Here is a 17,064-nt window from a genome sequence, read left to right on the forward strand (position 1 = left end):
TGAGATGAAATAGTCCCGCAGAAGATTTCGTTGTATTTTTGCTGTTACTGCAGCATTGCGCTCTCTTCTGTGCTCCACCGGCTGAAAAGCCCCCATCCCATGATTCCTCCAGGCTCCATCAACCACGCCGTGGTCAGTGTTCTCCCAGTCTACAAAAGCTGGAGGTGTATACGCCTCAGACCTGCGCTCACAGAGGAAGTTGTGGATGCACAGGGAGGCCATTGTTATTTTTATGACCTTGTCTGGCTCCAAGCATATGGTTGACCTGAAAACTCTCAACCTGTTGGCAAGAATGCCAAAAGCATTCTCCACCACTCGTCGTGCCCTCGAGAGACGGTAGTTCAGGATTCTTTGCCCATGCTCCATCTGCCTGAATGGATATGGCTTCATGAGGTCGTTTCTTAACGGATATGCCTCATCACCAACAAACATGTAAGGCATCAGGATGTCAGAGTTTGGCAAAGGCTCAGGTGGAGGGAAGTTCAGTAGGCCCTGGTCCATTGCTTTGCGCAGGTCAGAGTGTGCAAACAGTCCAGCATCTGAACTTGTTTGCATCTACTACAGCCATCATTAGCACAGAGAACCTGCCTTTGTAATTGTGGTATAGACTGCCACTCTTTTTTGGAGGTTGTATGTGAATATGCTTTCCATCAATTGCCCCAAGGCAATGTGGAAACTGCCATTTCTTTTCGAAGTCCTGGGCTATTGCCTGCCATTCTGCCTCCGTTGATGGTGTCTACAATAATAGAAAAAGAAAAAAAAAAACAGTGGCTGGGAGTTAACCTATATTTAAGATTCAGAATGCCTTTATTGTCGTAGTCACGTGTACAACAAAATTAGATAGCCATCCTTTTTCAGTGCAAAGAGCATATCACTAAGAACATAAAAATAGGTATAAAGATAAAATAGCATCGCATAGAAAGATAAGTATAAGCACACAGGTAAAAAAAAAAGGATCAAGTAATATATATATATATATATATATATATAAGTATGTATATACATAAGAATATAAATAAATTGGCAGAATTGAAAAACGTAATTGTTCGTAGTAAAATAATATTTCCAAGGTAATTTTACTGTTATACAGAGTGTATATGTTCTGGATGTTCATGACAAAATGCTGTTGTATAGTCGATATCTGAAATTTCATTTTTCACGGCTTTCCATAACTGCCTACAGTACCTTTAGGAAGTCTTCCTTCAAAACCTGGTACAGAGCGGCACAGGTCTCCACAACTATCTGTGAGATGGTGCTGGTCCCAACTCTGTAGTGGAACCTCAGGGACTTGAATGATTCACCTGTATAAGACAAAAAGAAAAATTACAAAACATACACAGACAAACATTAAAATGAACAATAATCAAAAATACATAGATCTCATTTAACTTTGATATGCAGTCACACCAACCTGTTGCCAGGAAGCGCAAGGTCAAAGACATACGCTCTCCAGGTGGTATTGCCAGTCTCATCTTGGTGTCCTGTTTTGTTATGAGGTGTTTGACTTTCCCCAGCAAGAAATCAAAATCCTCTGCAGTCATTCGCAACAGCTCCCTGAATCCAGTCTTATCATTCATCTATTTGAATGAAAAATAAAGAAACGCAGCTTTTATCACAATACACAACCCTTTTGTTTTTCAATTACAAATTATAATGATTACAATATTAACATTTTAACTACAAGAAAAATATCCTCCGTATGTAGCTTAACAAAAACACTGGCTATAAAATAACCAAGAGTTTATGAATGACACAGGATACTCACACCAGGCTAGCTTATAGTTATACATTTTATTAGGCAACAGATACATTTGTAGAGGTTTGTTGCAAGCATTGTTGTGAACACACTGCAGTAATATAGTCACCAGTAACTAGGTAGCCTAATTAAACTATTCAAACAAAAATGAATGCCCCACAAATGAAATATATAAAAAGCTAAACACATAAATAGTACAAAACTATATTAGCCTAGTTTAGCATAGGTTATTTGGTTATTGTTTTGCTATGTGCCTGTAATCAATCAGGCAAAACACAGACGATTTATCATATTACACAAACTGCACTGTTTTGACACTGTTGCAGTTAATGCTTTAATGCTTAACATTGAAACTTCATTACCTTTTGAAATAATCTATTAAACAAGTAGGGATTTGAGGGGCGTGCACTAATATTTTCTCAAAGACACGCCCACAATAGAGGAACTAATATTCAGGTAAATTCCACCCACTGGAATAGCGTTTCACAGGAACACACCGGCATCTGCATGGTGTTTCTAGTCAAGTTAACATAATTTCCGAGTCGATAATAACAGATGGTGCCGCTCAACGGTTACTCAGGAAAAAAATGTGGATAAACATGTTTTACTCACCTCCAACTCTCTCTGTAGCACAGACAATCCCTGCTGCCCACGTGTACTGATCCAGTCTTTCACCCATTTTCTTTTCTTTTCTTTCCTTTTTGGGGGTTTTTCGGAACAGATCATCGCGCAAATAACTTTCAGCGCTAAATTCTTGCTGCCGTCCATTTTCACTTCCTGTTTCGCGCGTTGTTTCATGTCATTTCCTGTTCCACTTCTCGCGTGTGTTTTCGTGACAAAACGTGGTTTGGGGACCTGAGAGAGTCGCTGGGCGACAGAGTTGTTGTCAGCTCGTGTAGTGTGTGACCCCCTGTTGCCGATCATTTATGTTGTGTCGCGTAGTGTGAACAGCACAACGACTTAAAGACAGACAGCAAGTCATGGAGTCTGAACAGCACAGCGATCTGCCAACGTTTTAAATCATGTAGTGTGAACTAGGCTTAAGCGCACCGGCGCCTGTCCTGCAGCGAGCGCGCTATTAAAAAAAATGAAATAAAATAAAAACATTTGACTCATGCATAACTACTGCAATGCAATAGACTACAACGTGACGTGATTTGCAGTCGCACGTAATGTCAGCATTTTATTTTAAAAATGGATCGGTTCAATTGTGCCAAGTAGGCCTGCCCCCGACTAAAGATTTTTCTAGTCAACTAGTCGCACACTTATATTAAATTGATTTGTATAATAACCTAAACCATCCTTTAATATAGGCATTTAGGCGTATTATAGCATATTCCGCGCTCAAGCGCACGCATAAAGCTTGCCGCCCCAGCTAACACACGACGTAACAGTTACGTAATTTATTCGTAATTTTTGGTAATTTCATGACTTACCAACAGACAACGTTACCACAACGTCGTATGCTCGTAATTCCATTACCATCCCATTACCAACTCACAATGTCATCAGTACGTCCTCATAACGTAACAATATAACCAAAAACGTCCCAGACAGGTCCTCTATTCGTAATAATTTGGTAATTTCATGACTTACTGACAACGTAACTGCAACGTCACTAGCCCGTAATTTCATTACCAGAACATGTCGCCAGTGTGTGTGCATTTTTAGTCTGCAACGTCGTATGTTAATTGAATTAAACTGCATTTCTTTTAAAGATTTTATTGCTATGCGGTACGTTTGTGAGAAAACATAATTTTACAAAAAGGAACAAATATTTATCCATTTGCTATAAACAATTTTGACTTTTTATCAAATTAATTTCCAGGAAAATCCTCCTTAGAAGGAGACATCCCCACACATTTCATAAATGTACAATGAAAAATTAATACCATAAATTTGCTACGTGCAAGATAGGATAAAAACAAAACACACACACTTTTAGACTTCATATATCAGACATCTAAAGCTTTCAGCATATTCAACACCCACCTGCAAAAGTTGTCTAGTACTTTGTAAAACTATTGACACTACTTTGACACTATTGGTCAAAGAATATTTAGGGTTTTCTCCCATTTGTATAATGCAGTAGGCCTATTAAGACAAAACAAGTGCATAACTGTCCTTATGTATTATATCTACAAGTGATCACAATTCTATGGTTTTTCAACCCGATTAAACATTTGCACACTGGATTGAGACAATAACCAAAATCAGTTATTGACTAATTTTAAATGCATAGGTATCGGCTTATCACGTATAAACGGAGTTCATTGTATATGCAAAAATGTTTAAATGAAGTTTACTTAGTTAAGTTTACCTATTTCATACAGAAATGGTGCATAAGACACAGAAACCACAAACCACAGAAACACTCTCATTAACATATTTAATTTACCATAACATCTAGTTCTTCACACCACAAAACTGAAAAAGAAAAAAAAAAAACTCAAAGTATAGTCACTGATTTGTGATATGTAATTCTCAAAATACTAAAATACTACAGCCGGACATTATCAATTAATATGTATTAAAAGGACAGAGGTGAAAAAAAGAAAAAGCAGAACAAATGAATACAAATATTCAAGTTCAAGGGACAATCATGGCCCAAGAATAGAAATTACACAAAATCCGAGGCCTAATATTAAATTTATGTTTTGACTGCAAATGTAATGTGAATAACGCTGGAATTGCTCTAATGTGATGCTGGTCTTTGAATGGTCTTTGCTTTTTTTTGTCCAAAGTTGTGATGCTAGTTTTTGAAACACTGCAAAAAAAATGCACAATTTCAACTGTTTTTGTGAACGTTCATAAAATATTGTGCTTGACATTTTCATTCATTTACAGTTTTATTTATTTATTTTATTATTATTTTTTTTTAAATAAAGAATCGACTAAACTGCCCAAGTTTCTCTTGTGGCCCCTTAGGAAAATTAATTGCCCATCCCTGGTCTACATGCAAGAAGGATTTCTAATGAAATAAGGTGGTTGAGTGTTCATTTAAAAAAAAAAAAAAAAAAAAAAAGTGAGTCACGTGCAGAGTGTCATAGAACTACATTTAAATAAATTAAATGTATGATTTAATAATAATTTAATTAGATTAAGTTATTTATTTATGTAATGTTCTAATTTTATATGATTATTTATGTAAATTCTGCGTGACTGTGACGTGTTTTAAATGCGTGCGTGCTGAACACTGGAGCGGAGGGAGTTGCCATGGTAACGGGTCGTCAACACAACGACTGACAAGCAGGAAGCTCCGTTTCTCGCTGCTGTTTTTACTGTTTTCGGTAAGTTTAGTTTCTAAAATCTCACAAATATTAAATATAACTATTACTGACTCCTCTCTTGCTTGTATTTGAGTCGCTTCTGGTGAAATTAGTTCATAGAAATGGTTTAGTGTCTTCTTACGAGCATCTTAGCCGTTTTCAGAGGACGTAACATTAGGCTAACTCCGTAGACTGAGCTCTTTTTGAAAGTTTGGGATTTTAATCACATCTTTGTGTAGATGAGAGGTTTTGGCAGTTCTTTAAAAGTTTAGCTGGTAATGTTTCAGTGGGTGATTGGAAACGTTATTTTGATCTCTCATGGTTAACAAATATTGATAATAAACTGTTCTGTGATTTCAGAAGAAAAACAAGAGCACGGCAAGATGGGAGGCTCCAAGATTTCACAATTTCTGAGGGGAGCCGCAGACGGAGAAGTAAGGAACACAAGTGAACAGGTGAAGCTTCTTAACATTTTAAGAGGGCTTTGACATCCACAAGTAAGAAGTATGAGCAATATTAAATAAGTAAACCCAGAAGCAAATTATGTCATGTTAAAAGAATGTTTTCCGTATATTCTTCTTTCTCTTCTACGTTTCACCTGCTCTAGCTTGGTTCCTTGTAACAAATCTGGCTGGCATTGTATACTAAATATTGTTGGCTCTGTGACAAATTGCTTGTTATGTTCCTACATTCTTCCATGTTGATGGCCTGCACCCCAGACTCAGAGCGGACCTCCTGTCGGACAACATCTCCCAGGCACAATGAACCATATGGCTAATGCTCACAAAGGCTGAATTTATTAAAAAATGCAGATTTAAAAAAAACAAAAAACAAAAACAGTAATACTGTGAAATATTATTACAAATTAAAATTAATGTTTTCTGTGTGAATAAATTGTAAAATGTAATTTATTCCTGTGATCAAAGCTGTATTTTCAGCATCATTACTCCAGTCTTCAGTGTCACATAGTGATGTTACGTTCGTGAACGAATCGTTCTTTTTGAACGAATCTTTTAAGTGAACGAATCATTCTCGTTCACGTAATCCATTGACTCATATTTCTCGTTCACTGAAATTCCTCCGTCCGCAGCAGCGCGGCGCTATTAGCAGCGCATGCGCACATCAGTGATCCGGGTAGTTGTGTGGACTGTTTCACCCTGTCAAAGAATGACTAAACCTCGAGCCAATAGCCTTCGAGTATGAGATGTGACGGAGCATGTGATTTGTTGAATGTAGTGAACGAATACGCCCATCACTGACCGAGTCGCTGTTTTAAGTCTGAACGAGAGAGAGATCTCGTTCGTGAACGAACTGGTACATGAGTCATGACATGTCGTTCGTGAACGAATTGAACGAACTGGTACCATGAGTCATGACATGTCGTTCGTGAATGAATGTGTACCGGGTAGGTCGGTCATTTTAGCATGTGAGTCAGTCTCGTTCAGCAATCAGCTGAAAGTGGATGCAAAGTGCTGCAGGTACTGTGGCAATGTGCACATACGCTTGTTTATATATATTCATATTTAACATAGGCTACAGAACATAACTCCACGATTTATGAATGTGTAAAAGTCCGACCAAACAATTAAAAAAATACTTATGCAAGAAAACCTTATGTTTTGGTCATCTGAACCCATTTTATTTATTTAATGAGTAGATTACTATTTGTTGCAAAAACTGATTTGACTTTATTAAAATGTGTAATGCAGTACAATTGTTTACTTTAGACATGACACATAAGACACTCTTTTTCGCCCCCTGCTGGCATATATATGTAATTTGAAGAAATGGTTAGTGAACGAATCATTTTGGTGAACGAACTGAAAATGAACGAATCCCTGGAAAGAATCAAAATTTCCATCACTAGTGTCACATGATTCTTCAGAAATTATTCTAATATGCTGATTTGCTGCTCAAGAAACATTTCTGATTATTATCAATGTTGAAAACAGTTGTGATGCACAATATTTGTGTTTTTTTTTCTTCACGATTCTTTGATGAATAGAAATTTCAAAAGAACAGCATTAGTTGAAACCGAAAACTTTACACTCATTTTTGATCAATTTAATGCATGCTTGCTGAATAAAATAAGAATTTCCTTTAAAAAAATAAACAAACAAACTTTACACTGTTAAAACATTCGCACAAAAATACTTTTTTTTACATTCATATTTGGGTCATTCTACAGAAACATCCACTTTTGGTATGGCAAGATGTCTTAAAATGTATTATATATTTTTTTTTACGTTTAAACTTAGACCACATTATTAGATTACCTTTTGACTTTATGAATACGCATAAATGACAGCTAAATTATTTTTATATTTTTTGTACCATTTATTTAAAGACCACATTGTAACATTTTTTTTTTGTCACTGGTGTTTTGTCAGTGCTGATTAGCTGCGTGTATCCTTTATCTTCAAACAAATTGAGAATAGGTTTGTTGCAGTGAGACAGCTGATCTTCATTAAAGTCTCCACACACTACAACAGACCTGAAATCCATGATCTCCAGAGATGTCAAGAGGTGTCAAGAGGGCATTCAGGTTTGCCAAAAAGTCTGCTAAATTATAACTGGGTGATCTTCAAAATAATATTCCAGGTCAGTAACATGTACATCAGAGGAGAAACTTGAAAGCTGTTCTTCACATAAATGGCCACTCCACCACCGTTCTTATTTGCCACATGGACGTAGTTTGTGTAGGATGCATGTCTGTTGCGTTTGTACATGGTGTATCCATCCAGCTGCAGGTATGCAGGAACAGCTGAGCCTGACAGGTGAGTTTCGGTGAGACAAAACATCAGCCAGTAAAAGTTCATGGTGGCATTTCAAATCATCCATATGACACTCCAGTCCCTCTGTTATGATGAATGATTTTAAGAGCTGAACTCATTTTTGAATCCTGTACAATATGAAGGATGGGTTGAATATTGTGCTCTTCCAAGAGGAGGCAGCTGGAAGAAATCGCCAACAGCGAGTATGGACAATCCACCAAAAGGTTTCTGGTTTCCTTTTATCTGTTGCAGTCTCCAGTTCACATATGCAAACAACTGTTTTGACACCATTGAGATTTCATCAATAATTAAAATGTGTGCATTAAAAAGGTCTGCCAATCCTGTCATCCACACATTCTCCACATCATCATCCATGGCCCGCAAGTACTTCATTGGTAAACTCATCTTTTCAGCATTGTCATCAGTGGGTATGAAAATGATTTCAATTTCAGACTGCATGTGCTCTTCCTGAATTGTTCCTGATTCCTGTAATTCTGAATGATATAATTATTTTGTCTGTCCCTGTATTGCTCATCATTCTTGTAATTTAAGGTTATTTTACTCTTTTTATTTCCTCTGTATTGTTCATTATTTCTGTACTTGTTAATCGCGTAAGACTTTCTTCTCTCTCTGTATTCATTAATATATTTATACTTGTTTTTCATTGTTTGTTTGTGCTCTTCTCTATAAATCATATTATTCCAGTAGTTGTTCTTCATGGCTTGTTTATGTCTTTGTCTGTATTCACTACTTGACTTATAATCATAGACTTTACGTACAGCCTGTTTTTTGTCATAAACACCTTGCCTCTGAACCATTTCTTTGTGCCATTTTTTACTGTAAGACCTTCGCTTTCGAGTCTTGTTCAGTTTTTCTGTCTGCTTGACTATGAATTGTGAATTCTGGTGATTTGGAGCTGACAATGCCAATTGATCCTGTGACAGTATGTTATGAGAAAGTTCACTCAATGGTACATTTTTATATTTGTTTTGATTCTGAGTGACAGTAGTAAGAACTTCCATTTTATCTTGATAAATCAAGTGGGCTTCTTCATCAGTTGATTTGGCTCTGTTAATAGTCTCAGATAGTTGATTAACTGGATCTTGGACTTGAACATGTGGGACATCAGTGGATGAGCATTGTTCATCGTTTGATAGAGCTTTGTTCTCAAATGAGAATGATGGTTGCACATCATGTTCAAGGTCACAGCAGTTCAGGAATACTTCAGTCAGAGGTTCTCACAGGGCTTTCAACCGAGGAGATCCTTCAAAAAATATCAGAAGCAGGCATAGAAGTAACCGACGTCGAAGCCCAGAGATTCAGAGGTAAGTTTTTATTTAAATATCATTTTAGTTGACAAAATATTTGTGGTAGCTAATGCTAACGGGCTAATGTTACCCCCGCCAAATTGTATATGTCCTCTGCTAGTGGATTATAAAGTGGATGAAACGTGGAATGTTTCAGATTTTTTCCTTGACTGGTCAGGCCATGTTTTTTAATATTAATGTTATAAAATATTAGAATTCCAGAGGACTTTTCAAAACTTTGAACTATGACTGGGCTTGTGCATAAGCTCGTCAGTTGGTGGCGTCATAGGCCAGTCCCGCCACTCGGCAGCCATCATGGTAACGGTCAGTTATTTCGGACTAACAACCCCCCATCAGTGGCTTACGGGAGGGGCGGGAAAATCGCTGTCTTTGGCGTTACGGACTTTCCATGCAAGTTAACGTTAATAAGGATTCTTGAAGTGGCGTTTCTCTAATATTAAAACTTTTTTTGACGTTGGGCTGGGCTGGCGCGGCACGAACCATGGAAAGTAAGGGTTTTGCAGTGGTGCCGTTGTCGCGGTGTGAGCGCCGCGCACATCGCATCCTATCTGAAAGCCCAGGTGAGCTTGGGCCGCAGTTGTCGCTAGCATCAGGGTTATCACTCTCGACTTGGTTAGTAAGTTAGCTGGTTAGCAAGACATGGGAGCTTAGCTTGGGTTTCAAGTGTACGTTATTCACTGACTGGGGTAAATTAACACACGCTAATGTATCAACACCGTCTCGGTCGCACACACCACCGCTGTGTTCGCTGTCTTAACTACTTTACTGCTAGCCTCCACCATCTGCTCCTCTTGTCTCTCTCTCTCTCTCTCTCTCTCTCTCTCTCTCTCTCTCTGCCTATTCTTAAATGAATTCGCTTTTTTATGACACATTTTAGTTTAACATATGAGAACCTAGCGAGGGCTTTGGCCACAAAGCTAATGTTGTTGCTATTATATGCTGGTCAAATTATTTCAGATTGTTTTTTTAGTCAAGTGCACAGCTGTTTCATATCCCTCTGTTTGCTTTCTCTCAGATAATGATGTGGATGGTGAAACAGTTGACTGTGGCCTCACAGAGACTATGGTTGCGTACTTGTTTCAAGGATCTTTTAAGAAGCAAGCCAAATTCAACCAGTTTGTATGTAAGCTGAAAGAGACCGTAGTAACCCTGACATTAGAGCCTGTGCCTCCAGAGGAATGCCAGCAATCTTGTTCAACTATACCAAGGTAAGTGAATGTATGATGTTTTCAAAGCATCTTCTAAGTTTCATCTTAGCTTTAGTGACCAACTTGAAGCTTAAGAACACTAGTACCATAACTTTTGTTCTAGTACCGTAATTATTGTCCTCATAGCAGTTAATATTTAGGCAGACATGGCTTTTTTAAGGCTACCTGAATTTTCATACCTGACCTGTTGCAAGGATTTATTTTAAGATATGCTATCAAAGACGGCAGGCCTGCACTTTAAGTATTGTTTGGTAACCTATTAATTGGAAGGGACTTAGCAATGTAAATTATTTGTGTTAATTTGATTTACACCTAAAATTAAAAGACAAAAAATGCTATTTTACAGGAATGGAGCTAATGTGAGAATGCCTGCTAGTTTTGACATTCCAGCATTCCCCAGACACCTACAAGCAAAGCTAGACAACAAAGAACCATGCCAGAAAAATCCAAAGGATAGACACATAATGATCCGGGTTCTCTATGAGGCTGTGGCACAATACACAATGTACGTAAGTGTGTTGAAGGCAAATAGGCAATGTTAGACATGGGAAAGTGATACGATGATTTGCAAGACTTGAATGTCAGTGATGTATCAACCTAAAGCTAGTTTAAAAAAAAAAAAAAAACTTAATCTGCATGTCGAAGGAGATGTCACCTAGACTTAAAGCAGTTGAGCTAAGGCTAATCTATACTTCCATTAACGTTTCATCTGATTCTAGGAAACCACCAGAAATGGTTAAATTCCCTAGGGGGAAAACTGAAGTCTTTGTAGAGCATATTTGCCCCATGAAACAAAATTCATGCTGAAAAAAAAAAAAGGATGTTGTTTGTCCTGGTGCATGATTATTTCAAGGCAGGTGGCCTTCAATTGATTTACATTTCTTCTCTTGTAGGTATCCCACAACTTCAGAATATGTGCAAGTTGTGAAGATGCTGATTGTGAAATATCCTTTCCTGAAGGATCTTGAGGGAAATGGTTATGTAAGTGCATTAGCAAATAACTATACACAGTATTTTTAACATTATTTTTAACATGAGGTATTACATCTTCCCAATGTTATGTGCAGGTCTGTCATAAAAGGAAAAACTAATCAACATTATTTAGTATCATCTTCAATCTAAATAGGAATAACACTTGATCTGTTTGCAAGGACGGTTTTACGCCCGTGGATACGGTTCTGTGCACTCGTATTACGTACACGCACCTGATTTGTATGTGCGCTATTATGGTACTAGGTAAACCACGCCATATGAAAGTATAGTTACCCATATTGTGTAACCTTGTAAACTGTTTTATGGCTTAATTTCAGAATGTTGGATGCAAATAGGGCTGCAACTAACGGTTATTTTAATAATCGATTAATCTGTCGATTATTTTTTCGATGAATCGGATTTTAGAAAAAAAAATTTCCAAACCTTTATTCAAAAACAGAACTGACAGTGCAAATAATCTTCAGAAAGTGCACAAACAGGTTGCTCCTTGATCATCCCTAAGCTGTTAAAGTAATAAATAATAATGAAAAATGGACTAACACAAAAAACATACGCATGTATGCACATGTAAGCTACTACTGTGTTGTGTTGTTTTATTAACATTAAATGGATAGTTTTCCCAAAAATGTTAATTGTTATAATTTACTCTCTCAAGTTGTTTTAACCCCGAATTCTTTCTTCTGTTGAAAATAAAAGTTATTTGGAAGAATGTGGGTAACCAAACAGTTGATGTACCCCAGTGACTTCCATAGTATAGTTTTTCCTATGGAAGTCAATGGTGACCAACAACTGTCTGGTTACCCACATTCTTCCAAATATCTTATTTTGTGTTCAGCACAAGAAAGAAATTAATACAGGTTTGGAACAGCATTAAAGTAAATGACATAATTTTTATTTTTGGGTGAACTATCCCTTTAAGGACAAGCGGCTGCATGTTTACTGACCTGCACGCGACGCGTCTAATATACACGCATATGACAAGCAGTTTTTATCTCAATTTTCTTTCTTTTTTGCTTTCACTTTAGACATAACCAACTGTGTTTATGTAAACCTTACATACAGTAACAGTATTAGCGAAATAAGAAGCGAAAGAGAACTTGGTCCAGTAACCAGGTGCTGTTAGACAGCAGACCTGCCAACCTGTACGTATTTTGCCGTTGTATCAGTGCTGCGCTAGCGCTCTCTCACAAACACGGATGCGCGCACACAGCCCGTCAATTTTCATTTTACACTTATCTCTAAGTTTAAATTTTGTTCTTGCTTGTGTTTTTTCTGTCAAAATGTAAGAAAGCATTTGTAGCAACTTGTAGAAACGGCAAGGACCAGTCAGAGAAATGTGTCCAAGGTCAGTGATGCCCAGCTTGGCGCATTGGTAATAAATGAGGCTTAGTTAAGTTGTAGTCACTGTTAGTTCGTTAATATGTCTGTCGTATTTTCTTTATCACAGTTTTATAGTTATCAGTTATAAGGTTGGTCAAGTCAGTTCAATCAGATTGATAGAAGATTGGTTCACTCAATGGAACTACACAAGACAATTTAGTGTTTAGTTTTATGTCAGATGTGTTTGTAAGTGTATCTCTCTCTCTCTCAATTCCCATAAAGGCACCAAGTGTTCTGGGTGAGGATCCATCCTCCATTGAGACTCATGTGAATGTATTGCATAGCCAGTACCAGAAGATGCAACCTGACTTCAGGATTGTACAAGACCGAATGCAGCAGACGTTTGCATGGCGGCAAAAGGAGATTGCTGATGGCATGACTGTAGAGGACACAGTTAAGAAGTACCCTTTCTTAAGGACACCCACCGGGGTAAGTAAAAATATATCCTACAGTCATAGTTAGAATTCTTAACGGTATATTCTTATTTACTGGTCCGTGTGAGTGTAATACATGCACCAAGTTTGATTTCCTGTCATGAAAATGAGAACTTCACCAGGAGCAACCATTTTGCTCGCATATGCCCCTAAAAATCGATACATGCGAACCGGAATTTATTTATTTATTTATTTTTAAATTTTAATCGTTCAAAACACCCCGCCCCGAGTAGCGGGCAGGACGTGATGCAAGAAAAAAGCCAGCTAGTCACCGGAGCATCGGGAGAGGTGTGCAGGTCGCTCGGTGGCCGCTTGAGCAGCTCATCACAAAAAACAAAGACCGAGATGTCAGCAGCTGGAGCGGTGAGACAGAAGACAGCAGGGAGAAGATAAGGTTTTGGGTTTTGCTAGCTGGCTATTTAGCTATATCAGGTGCCTTTTGTTTAAACATGTTCAACTCTTCATAAAATGGACGTGCTCGTCAGTTTCACTTTTCGTCAACTGACCAATCACAGCCTGGATGGAGCGGGACATAAAAGTTTGACGTGCTACAGTAAACTTTCAAATGTGTAACTCGTTAAAAATGTGACCGCGGAAATAAATGATGCAAATTTTAATGGTTTTATAGTATGAAAACTAACATGTAGTCTACACACAAATGTCACATATCTTCCATATGCCATGAAGTACTGCTTCTTAGATTAGGATCAAGCTGCATGATGATTTCTGATACAGAATAAAGCTTAATGTTTTTTTTTCTTCTGTAGTTGTGTGATGAGTTGGAACGTATCCATCCAGCAACAGGGAACTTGTGTAAGCGATTCAGTGAAGGCTTCAAATGTATTGTACCGAAGGTGCTTCACCTAGCTCAGAGGAAATGCCCACTATTCAAGTTTTACCTGGAGACAAAAGAAGAAGCTCTTACTGAGGATCTTCCAGGTACTGATTAAATGTTAATGCCTATACCATAGTGTTTCCAAGTCGTGGGCCTTAATATGTCTTTAATTCTATTTTAGATTTGTTATTATTCTTATGTAATAAAACGGTGTTCTTCAATTGACAGTGTTAATTAACACAGGTTCTGTGGGAAAATCATCTTTTATATTCAAATTGCTTACCTGAAATTGACATCTACACTGGACCAAATGCATAGTGATGATCTTTATATTTATCTGAAATGCTTCTGAATTAGAAAAATGGTGTTTAAATATCAAGTATATCTTATGTCTTGCAGATATTGACTTTAGGGCAGCCCTCATCTTTCTGCCTTACATCTTCAAGGAGAACATTGATCGCTTTATTACACTTGGGGAGGTATGTCTTGCTTGCTAAAATCTCTTTTGTTCACCTCCATAAGACCAAATACACTTGACAAACGTACTGATAGAAAGAATCACATTGTTAACACCACACATATCTCCACTTAAAGTAATACTTTACATACCACTTAAAAATAATGAAATATTTAAAAGTGGATAAAGTGGTAATGAGGCTGATCACCTCATCATTGTTGCTACGCTGAAGACTTGCTTGGATGGATGGTCCTAATACTATTTGTCTTCCACTATTGTTAAATTACTTTAGATTCATCAGTTCTTGCTTAAATCCAGTCAAACAAGTTAACAGCAATTCATATCTGTTCTTGTGTGAAAGGAAAAGGCAGAAGTTTGAGTACATAAGCACAATGACTAAAAAAAATTTAATTGTACTCTAATTGTGTAGCATGAACATCCAAAATAAAATCTAATTTACTATTTATTACATAACTTATGCACACCACATCAGAATATAGTCACATTCTAATTATAAACCACTATTTGAGCATATAATGTGTAAAGAAAGAATGTAGATGATGCACGTGCTTGGTAATCTAGTGTATCTACCCAATAGCACAATGCTAATTATTGCTATTTTAACAACCGTATCAATGAACAAAATCACAACAGCCTCACATTCCTCCTTAAAGAGCAAGTGCAATTATGTCAGAATGGATTAACTCTTCGTTCGTTACCAGAATTGGTGAGGTATTAATATTTTTCACCAAATGGTAAGACTGTCAGGTTAATTTGCTTTTTTCTCTTTGGCTTTGAATAGACTGATCTTGATAGCCCGTACCCAACTATTCAGTTGACCGACCGAGACTGTAAAATGGCCTTGGCCAGGAGAGCTCCAAACATTCTGAAAGTGGACCACATCGAGGTGTTTCGCAACTCAGGAATTGATGAAGGAATCCTCTCAGCCTTCTGCACATACTTCGTGTTCAATCTTGCATATCCAAGACATCTGAAGAACACTCTGATGTTTCTCCAAAGGTACATTGCCAAAATAGTTGTGGATGGTGACCAGCCTCTGTCAATAACTGTCACTAGGCAAATAAATCTCCTCTACTGACTCCACCATGCCTCGTCCATACCAGTGCTCCAAATGCTCCAGGAGGACATTCACCTTGATGAAATTAATTCAGCACATAGGACTCATTCATGCCCATGAAGCCAATTTCACGATTACATGTGGACTTAATGACTGCCAGTCAACATTTACAAAATATGAGTCTTTTAGACGACATGTATACCGAAAACACACAGACCGTGTTTTTCGTCCTGACAGTGATGATGACGATGGAAATCTTGAGGTAGTCGATGGAAATTTTGATCGGCCTAGGACACGCACTGTCACTGAAAATCCTCCATGTATGGATGAGCTGTTAAAGAATTTCAAAGAAAATCTTTTCAAGTTCGTTCTGAAATGTAGAGAGAAAAATCACCTACCATTGTCAGTTCAAGAAGAAATTGTTGATGATGTTAATTTCTTACTGTGTTTTTTTAAGGAGAACTATGATGCTTTTATAGCTTACCACCTGCAGAAAAGTGGTTTTGACATGTCACAAAGTCCAGAACTGAAAAGGGTTATACAGTCTAATGATTTTTTTGATGAGGCCTCAAAAGCTATTCGATCTCCATACATGATAAAAGATCATTGTAAATCCAAACTTAACATGACAGAACCTGTCCATTTTAAGTTAAGGGACTCTGTAGGACACTCAGTAGGCTCCTATTCATATGTACCCATTGATAAAGTGCTAAAAAATTACTGTTCTCATGAGGATATTTGGGATCAAATTCTGAATGAGAATAATCCAGAGACAGACAGCGAATTTTTAACAGACTACTGTGATGGAGAAATTTTCAAACAACACATGTTTTTTAAAGATCACCCAACTGCACTGCGGCTGCATTTTTATGAAGACGAATTTGAAGTAGTTAACCCATTGGGGTCAAAAAGAACCAAGCACAAGCTGTGCGCATTCTATTATACTGTAGGCAATTTGGACAACAAGTATAAATCGCAGCAGAGACATATTCATTTAGCATTGTTGGTGCGTTATTCATATGTTAAACAGTGTGGTTTGGATGTCATCTTAAAACCTTTGCTAAATGATCTTAAAAAACTGGCAACTGATGGTTTTACAGTAACTGTTGATGAAACTGAACACACATTTCGTGCTGCTCTTGCAACTTTATCTGGTGATAACTTGTCAGCTCACATGATCGGTGGATTCACCATGTCATTTAACTCTGGTAGAATTTGTCGTTATTGCATGGCTTCTTATGGAGATATAAAACACATATTTGAGGAAGACCGCTTTGTTTTAAGAACATCTGAGGTTCAGTGTCATCTTTCCCGCATTCAACAAATTCCTGATGACAAAGTGACTTATGGTGTGAATGGTCCTTCACCTTTTGAAGAGTTGCAATATTTTGATGTGACAACAGCTTTACCACCGGACATAATGCACGATTTGTTGGAGGGTGTAATTCCACTTGTTATGAAGCTAGTTATTGGCAAAGCTCATACAGAGAAACATATAACTATAAGAGAAATAAATGAAGAACTACAAAAACTGTGCATTGGTCAAAATGAC

General features: G+C 37.5%; 3 protein-coding genes across 5 annotated transcripts in view; 1 reads left to right on the plus strand and 2 right to left on the minus strand.

Annotated features, from left to right (window-relative positions):
* Window positions 1-17,064, minus strand: part of LOC131537544 (golgin subfamily A member 6-like protein 22) — a 50,162-nt gene that overhangs the window by 31,070 nt on the left and 2,028 nt on the right. The gene's annotated exons all lie outside the window — the stretch shown is intronic.
* LOC131537592 (uncharacterized) lies at window positions 515-4,258 on the minus strand. The gene is made up of 4 exons (XM_058771162.1): window positions 2,369-4,258; window positions 1,412-1,577; window positions 1,186-1,301; window positions 515-736 (listed from the first exon to the last, which is right to left on the minus strand). The coding sequence occupies exons 1-4, from the start codon at window positions 2,678-2,680 to the stop codon at window positions 515-517; spliced, it is 816 nt and encodes a 271-aa protein (XP_058627145.1). The 5' UTR covers window positions 2,681-4,258.
* On the plus strand, window positions 4,779-15,535 carry LOC131537553 (uncharacterized). 2 transcript variants are annotated; one of them, XM_058771089.1, is made up of 10 exons: window positions 4,779-5,046; window positions 5,386-9,124; window positions 10,143-10,335; window positions 10,682-10,840; window positions 11,229-11,316; window positions 12,931-13,137; window positions 13,910-14,081; window positions 14,377-14,456; window positions 15,237-15,263; window positions 15,295-15,458. In XM_058771089.1, the coding sequence occupies exons 2-10, from the start codon at window positions 8,932-8,934 to the stop codon at window positions 15,322-15,324; spliced, it is 1,149 nt and encodes a 382-aa protein (XP_058627072.1). In that variant the 5' UTR covers window positions 4,779-5,046; window positions 5,386-8,931; the 3' UTR covers window positions 15,325-15,458. The 2 variants fall into 2 exon arrangements, with proteins under 2 accessions (XP_058627072.1, XP_058627071.1); XM_058771088.1 differs by lacking the exon at window positions 4,779-5,046 and having other exon boundaries at window positions 6,791-9,124; window positions 15,237-15,535.

Source organism: Onychostoma macrolepis, chromosome 03, assembly GCF_012432095.1.
Source record: "Onychostoma macrolepis isolate SWU-2019 chromosome 03, ASM1243209v1, whole genome shotgun sequence".
Lineage (NCBI taxonomy): Eukaryota > Metazoa > Chordata > Actinopteri > Cypriniformes > Cyprinidae > Onychostoma > Onychostoma macrolepis.

Excerpts from the sequence above, each read along its gene's own strand:
- LOC131537553 (XM_058771088.1), top strand. The coding sequence starts at position 8,932 with ATGAGCATTGTTCATCGTTTGATAGAGCTTTGTTCTCAAATGAGAATG. Across the intron at positions 9,125-10,142 it reads CGAAGCCCAGAGATTCAGAG|ATAATGATGTGGATGGTGAA; the intron begins GTAAGTTTTTAT and ends GCTTTCTCTCAG. Across the intron at positions 11,317-12,930 it reads ATCTTGAGGGAAATGGTTAT|GCACCAAGTGTTCTGGGTGA; the intron begins GTAAGTGCATTA and ends ATTCCCATAAAG.
- LOC131537592 (XM_058771162.1), bottom strand. The coding sequence starts at position 2,680 with ATGATCGGCAACAGGGGGTCACACACTACACGAGCTGACAACAACTCT. Across the intron at positions 1,578-2,368 it reads TGCTACAGAGAGAGTTGGAG|ATGAATGATAAGACTGGATT; the intron begins GTGAGTAAAACA and ends TCATTCAAATAG. Across the intron at positions 737-1,185 it reads TGAAGGAAGACTTCCTAAAG|ACACCATCAACGGAGGCAGA; the intron begins GTACTGTAGGCA and ends CTATTATTGTAG.